The sequence below is a fragment of the Dasypus novemcinctus genome, chromosome 13, assembly GCF_030445035.2.
Source record: "Dasypus novemcinctus isolate mDasNov1 chromosome 13, mDasNov1.1.hap2, whole genome shotgun sequence".
Taxonomy (NCBI): Eukaryota; Metazoa; Chordata; class Mammalia; order Cingulata; family Dasypodidae; genus Dasypus; species Dasypus novemcinctus.
In genome coordinates this window covers 111,748,643-111,756,046 of record NC_080685.1, presented here as the reverse complement: position 1 = coordinate 111,756,046, position 7,404 = coordinate 111,748,643, and the positions used below count along the sequence as shown (strand labels likewise).

The 7,404-nt window shown below is 42.0% G+C and overlaps 1 protein-coding gene across 12 annotated transcripts in view; it reads left to right on the top strand.

Annotated features, from left to right (window-relative positions):
- The first annotated feature begins 5,771 nt into the window (after window positions 1–5,771).
- NVL (nuclear VCP like) overlaps window positions 5,772–7,404 on the top strand; it is a 167,025-nt gene continuing 165,392 nt past the window's right edge. For 5 of the 12 annotated variants that reach the window (XM_058275271.2, XM_058275273.1, XM_058275274.2 and 2 more), the window contains exon 1: window positions 5,772–6,117. In XM_058275271.2, the coding sequence (XP_058131254.1) occupies window positions 6,061–6,117 (57 nt within the window). In that variant the 5' untranslated portion in view covers window positions 5,772–6,060. The remainder of the gene's footprint in view (window positions 6,118–7,404) is intronic. The other 7 variants (XM_058275279.2, XM_071207760.1, XM_071207757.1 and 4 more) reach the window with 6 other exon arrangements.

The following is a 7,404-nucleotide window of genomic DNA, read 5'->3' as shown; positions in this document are numbered from 1 at the left end:
TGGAATTTAAGAGAAGTTCAATTATTTTAGTATAGAGAGGCCAGGACTCAGGAATGATTTTGAGAAGGAAAAATGGTTTATTGACGGCCGGCCAGACTCGGGAGCTTTCAGTTTGAATCCCGAGCCCCGAACAAGATTTTCAAACGTCTTTTATACAGAGAGGAAAGGCCAAATGGTCCCTTTGTTTCAGTTCTCAATAGGCTTCAATTAGCATATATCTCTTTCACATCTTAGGTAAGCTTTTAGCAAGGACTCCAGACATTTTAGATAAGCCTTGGTTTTTGCATTTCCCCTAAATACTTAAAGTTTATAGCCCTTGCTTTGTTAAACATTTCCTGGGACTGGAGCCTGCTGGTCCCTAAGAGCAGTACTGCAGCCTCTTACCGTTTCACACCCACAAGTCAAACAACTTAGTTATCTCTGAAGAGACAAAGAGCCTTCCACCCATAGCCCACATCAGTACTACATGCAGAATATATAGAAAAGCAGGAAAGCAGTATTTACCCTCATGTGCCATTTCCTTAGCTTTCCAACATACTTATATGGTAATTTTGACTGGGTAAATATTCAAATTTTACATTATTGTGACTATGCAAATGTTATTCACAGTTAAGCACAGTAGTATGCTATGACTAATTCTCCTTTCCAATATAATAGTATTCTTAATTTTTTTAGTTATGTAAATATACTCTCAATATGCTTAAATACATCCTATATTCTATAAATATCATTTTGAAGACGTCTCACCCAGCATCTCCTGACCTTCTCAGTCAAGGTCTGAGGCACAGCTGATTTCTAGGTGTGATACACAACTGATGTCTTGGGATATCTCCTCAACACCAGCCTGGAGATTCCCTTTGACTTTCTCCTGTGTTTTCTGAATCCCATATCTTCTCTGACCCTTGTTTATTCCCTCAGTTTTATGAAGCACGTCATTCTCTATCTTCCTGAGAAAGCATACAAGGGAGGTAAAAATTTTAACCTTTTCATGTCAGAAAATACCTTTAGTCTAGCCTTAGCGTTAATGAACGGTTTGCTTGGGTATAGAATTCTAGGTTACAAATACTTTTTTTCCTATGAAATTTTGAGACTTTGCTCCATTTTCTGCTAGTTCATGGTGATTCTCTTGTGACACTCAATATCATTCGGAATTTTGATTCTTTACATGTTTCCCGTCCTTACATAAAGGAAGTTTTTAGGATCTTTACTGAAAATTACAAAACATGGATAGTTTCCGCAGTGTTCTGAAATTTCATAATGACAAGCCTTGGTTTACAAGCATTTTCAACTAGTTTGGTCACTTCGATGTGGAATTCCCTCTTTTATTTCTTTAAAGATATTAATCACATCTATATTACATTTTGTATATACTTCCAGCATCTACATTATTTGCTGTGCTGCTTTGCAGTTTGTTTCCTGACTCTTCTCCACTGTGTCTTGTTTCCTTGTGAATTTGGTGTTAGAAAGTATGTTTTTGTTTCTTGCACTTATTTGTGGGAATCCTTTGAGGCAGATACATCTGCACTGTATTTGCTTCTTCTAGATATCTGGGGACACCAACAACCTAGGATCACTTTACACTTTAAAAGTGTGCTTTTTGGCACACTTTTTTTTGGTCTGAATTTGTTCACCCAAACCCTGTAATTACAGACTTGAGGCTAGAATTGCTCAGAAGAGATTTTTTATCTTTCTTCATCTCCTCTCCTAGGGCTAAGTCTGAGAAAGAAAAATCTCCTTTTGTGCAATTTTTTCCCCCATAGAACAGTCAGTGAAGGTTTGACCTGGAAGTAGAGTCAGGTGTACTTTGGGCCTTCCACACAGGCTTTCTTGTCTGCCCTTTGAATTAGGCCCTGGGCAAGTACAGATCCCTCAAAGCAAAAACCAGTTCCATTGTTTGCTTTATTCTGTGGAATCAGGTTTATTGTCGTTTTTAGCCTCCTCTTCTTTCTCTTACCTCTCCTTTTGTCTCAGTGATTTTATCTAGCCTCATCATCATTGATGTTTTAAAAATATTTTATTTTATTTATTTATTTCGCTCTACTCTACCCCCTTGTTATTTGCACTTACTATGTCTGTTCGTCTTCCTTGTTTCCTTCAGAGACACAGGGAACTGAACCCGGGACCTCCAGTGCGGGAGGGAGGTGCCTAATCGCTTGAGCCACCCCTGTTCTCTGCTTTTTTATGTTTCTCATTATGTTTTCTCTTCTTGTGTCTCTTGTTGCATGATATTGTTGAGTCAGCTTGCTGTGCTTGCCCGTCACAACAGCTTGCTGTCTTGCTTGTCTTACTGGGAACTGCTGCTCCCTGCTTTTGTTGAATCTCTTATTATGTTTTTCTTCTTGTGTCTCTTGTTGCATCATCTTGTTCCATCAGCTCGCTGCATCTGTCTGATGCACTAGCTTGCTGTCTTCTTTAGGAGGCACCGGGAACCAAACCATGGACCTCCCATGTGGTAGGCAAGAGCTCAATCGCTTGAGCCACACCCGCTTCCCTTGTTCATTGTTTTTTCTAGAAGGAGCCTCTCTATATAAAAGACCAGCACATAACAAGCAGACACAGCAAATGCAAACAAAAAGGGGGTAGGGAAAAATAAATAAATAAATAAATCTTTTAAAAAAATGAGCCAGTAATAAAATCGAACCAATCATGTGAAGACCCTTATGGGAAAAAAAAATTACTCCTGTATTTATAAACCATCAATGGTTTCCCATTTCTCTTAGAAAAAGTTCAAACCCATACTGGCTAGAAGGCTCTTCATGATCCTACTACTGCCTACTGCTCCACGAGATCACAAACACTCTTGTTCTACACAGGGCTCTTCTCTGACCCCAGAAGAGTTCAACTTCTTTTACTGCCTTTGGGCTTTATGCATGATTCTTTCTCTCCCTGAAACTCTCTCTCGACTTCTCTTTGTAATCCAGGTGGCTCTTCTGTCCTTAATGTCTTACCTTACTGGCCTCCTCTGACCACTCGACTGGATTAGGCCCCTTTGTTATTCTTCATCATAGTACCCTGAGTATTTTTTCTCAACTTGCATTTACTCACTTAACAATTATTACTTGGGCTGGATATGGAACCTGGGACCTCATTAGTGGGAAGCCAATGCGCAAACACTGAGCCATGTGAGCTTTGGTTTTTACCTTTTATTTGTTGTTTGTTTTTAGGAGGCATCGGGAATGGAACCTGGGACCTCCCGTGTGGGAAGCAGGTGCTCAACAGCTTGAGCTATATTTGCTCTCCATGAGAGTCTGCTTTTATTGGTAAGATAGGGAGAAAGAGAAAGGCCCTGTTCCATTTTCTATGAAAAAACCTCCCATCATTTCCCATTATTATAATACATTTATTCATTTATTTGTCCACTGCCTGTCCCTCTCAGAGTACTTAAGGTTCAAGACCATAGCTGTGGGAAGCGGCTGTGGCTCAATCAGATCAGACACACTCCCGTCTACCTTATGGGAGGCCCTCTGTTGGCGTCTCGGGGCTTCCTTGTGAAGGCAGGCTCGCCAGCATGCTGCGGAGAGCCGCCAGGCCCACAGACACTCCTGAGAGCTGACCCAGCAAAAGGAGACACAACAAAAGAAGGGAGACAAGCGAGAACACAGAAGAGCCCTCAGCGAACGGACACAGAGAGCAGACAGCAAGCAAGCTGCAAGGTGGGAGAGGAAATAAAACAAACAAATACAGACACAGAAGAACGTACAGCGAATGGACACAGAGAGCAGACAGCATGCAAAAAGTCACAAGGGGGGGGTGAAAAAGACCATAGCTGTTTTGGTCACCATTGTGTCCTCTGATCTTAGTGGAGTAACTGGCACATAGTAAACAACAAATATTTGTAGAATTAATATATAATATGCCAGTTGAAAATATTTTTAAAGATTTTATTCATGTTTAGGTACATGAGTGAAGCAATCATCTCAAAGTTTGATTAGAAAACTAAATTGTTTGCCTTTTACCAAATAAGTAAATAAATACACAAAGTTTAAAAAAAATTATTTTACCTCTGAAAACATGGGTAGAGACTGTCTTCAGTTTGCAGCATTCAGACATCCCTTACCAACGTCAGTAAGGGACCTCTGCTATGGTAAACTTTTGCTGTTTTCCCTCTGTTGCTATTATACATAGGGCTATCACATGATTTATTGTCCAAACTAGGACCCTTTTGAGAAAGGGGACACTCCATAGTTATGCTGAAGGAATAGTAAAAAATCTGGTCATCCTGAGCAAAAAGGACATAACTTTACCACTTTACTCTAATTATATTCGGGTTTTTTGGTGTGTGTTTTTTTGTTGTTTATTTTTTGTTTTGTCACCCTGATTATAGAACACAATTAGACAAGATGTTTCCTAGTGAGACAAAATTTGGGAGGGCAAGGTTTGATGAACAGAACGTGAAATGTGCCACTACCACTAGGTGGGGTTGGCTCCACGAAAAAATGGAAGCTATTTCATTAACTGCCATAAATTCTTTAGATGTATATATGCACTCAGATTACTCTTCAATAATCCTTTTGGTTCAGATGTGTAGTACCGTAAATTTGAACACTGGAATTAATATAAAGTTCTCTTCAGGGGAATGATTATTGGAAATAATCCCAAAGGAAAATGTTCAAGCATATTATTATTGATATCTAGTATTAACTCACTTAAAACAGTTTCAGTTATTCCCTGCTCTTAAGAAACCAGCAACTAAGAGTACTTGGGTGGACTAGTTACATAATTGTGGGACCACTTGTTCAAAAATTGTTAAGGGGAGCCCATGTGGCTCAAGCAGTTGAGCACCTGCTTCCCACATGGAAGGTCCCCGTTCCTGGTGCCTCCTAAAAACAAAGACAAAACAAAAAGCAAACAAAGGAAAAAAAAAAACAACTCAGGGGAGCCGATGTGACTTAGCAGCTGAGCGCTGGCTTCACACTTACAAGGTGTGTTTACATACATTTTGTTCATTCATCTGTTCATGGGCACTGGTGTGTCCACCTTTGGCTACTGTGAATAATGCAGCTATTAACATGGGTATACACATATCTGTTTTAAGTTCTTTGGGTGGTAATTAATTTTTTATTCCCTCCCTCCCCCATGGCTCCTTCACCTGTTTGCTCATTGATTTTGTTCGTAGTTTGCGCTCGTTTTCTGCTTGTTGGTCTTGTTTTTGCTCACTGTCTGCTCATCTGTTCTTTTCAGGAGGCGTGCAGAGCTGAAGCCAGGGCCTCCCGTGTGGAAAGCAGCCCTCAACCGCTTAAGCCACATCCGCTTATTCTTTTAATGAGTAATGACAGTTTGTGAGTCTCCACATAAATTTTTTGGGGGCAGTCTCTTGAATAAAATTCTGGGTAGTTTCTAGGCCAAGATGAGAATCTTGCACTGGACGAGCTCACAAATTAGCCGTTGCTAAGAGCATAAAATCAAATTATTTTTACAGTTTACAACTGGCTTAATTATCTGGGTAAACCAGTACTTCCTTTTCACTCGCAGCTCCCTTTTTGGGCCGCAACGACGTAGGTAACTACCGGGAGACGCAAGCAGAAGCAGAAACGTGGCTGTATGTTTTCATTGTTTTAATCGTCCCTAGCTTTTCAGTTTCTACTGTCCGTGGTTTTGCTAAGATTTTTCGTCAAGACTAATGTGTGGCTAGAAATGCTGGAAGGTAACACACAAAACCATCATTTATGAACAAGACATCAAGACCGAGCCGCAAAGCGCACGCGCGGGAACCTCCCAGCAGACTCCGCGGGCCCGTGCCTAGGCAATCAATAAATTTGGGCGTGGTCAAAGGGGTCCTTCTTCCGGGGCCGGTCGGAAATGCCTGTAAAAATAATTCTCCTAGAAACACCCTGATGTTTTCAAATCTTCTCCTTCTCCTAGTAATACTCTCATCACTCTCTGTACTTCGGTTCTGAGTGGAACGGCTTGGGCTGGGCGGAGCGTATTTCGGATGCATCTAGACAGGCGATTGAGACGGGCAGCCTCCAGGCCTCACGTGGAGGAGAGAGCGCAGGCCAGCGGAGTGGAGCCCAGGCCAGGGGAGTGCAGCCCACGCCTGTGGCCTCCGGGACGCGCGAGATGAAGCCGAGACCGCCGAGGTTTGTGGATTGTAAACTGAAGCAGCGAGTCATCCAGGTATGTACCCAGCACGGCTCGGCCTCGCAGCGGTCCTCGCTCACCGCCCCCGGGAGCCGCTGGCTCTCTCGGGCGACTCCCAGGCGGAGGTTGGCTAGCTGCCTGCCCTACTTCGGGTTTCGTTGTGAGTCTAGTTAATTCCACTCCTGCCCGGGGAGGGGCCTGCTTTTTCTTCCCGCCGTAGGAGGAGCCCCGGACCGTGGGAAGGTGCAGCCGGGTGGGCCTGGTTCACCGCGCCCGTAGATAAATCACTGAAGTGGAGTTAGCTTTTGAGTTATAGGTTCTGTCTTGTGAAGTTTGGCCAGAAATGTTCTTTAAATGCCCGCATCCTACGAGGTCCATTGGGGCCCATAAAGAATACATTAATTTCTGTTCTCAGAGAGCCTGAAGTCAGGTTGGAGACGCATCGTAAAAACAGATAACATTGTAATCGGTACCATACTTAGAGTTTTTTCATTTTCATAACCGTCAGTAGAAAGCAGTGTGTGGTAAGTGCCTTGGAATGGTGCAGTTAGCAAGCAAAGTGAGCTAGAAGGAGAGATTACTCCTTGTTTTTCTCATCTGTCGGTGCACGATCTCATTTTCGGATGAAGTGCCGTGAATCTCTGCCTTCTTATCTCCTCTTTATCTTTATACTCCTTTCTTATCTATCCTCATTTCTAGGTGACCTCATCCGGTGGGATAGATTTAAATTCCATCTGTATGTTCATGACTCCACATTTCCTCTTGAACTCCAGATTTGTATATCCAGTTGCTACTCAACATTTCCTCCTGAATGTCCAACCTAACACGTCCAAGTTGAACTTTTATTTTTCTCTTCCAGACCTGTCCTTTGCTAGAGTTCTGTATCCCAGTAAATGATATCATCTATCCTGTTGTTAAGACCAAAAACCTGCAGAATCATTCTCTTTTTCATTAACAATTTGGTTGGCTTTACCTTCATTATACTTTCAAATCTAGCCACTTTTTACCATCTGCCCTTCCCACCATCGTAGTCCAAACCCCTATCTTTCCATTAGACTATTGCAATAGGCTTTTAACTGATTTCTGTGGCTCTACTTTTACCTAAGGTTTCTTCCCCACAAAGCAGCCAGAGAGATCCTTTTAAAAGGAAAAAGACAGAACTTCCCAGAGACCTACTCAAAATCCTTCAGTGTACTCTTAGACATTTAGAGTAAAATCCTAAACAATCCTACATGTTTTTGTCTATTTTTTTGGTTTGTTTTGTTTCCTTTTGCTCTCTCTCTGCTTACTCTGACTCAGCCATATTGGCCTTCTCAAAACTTG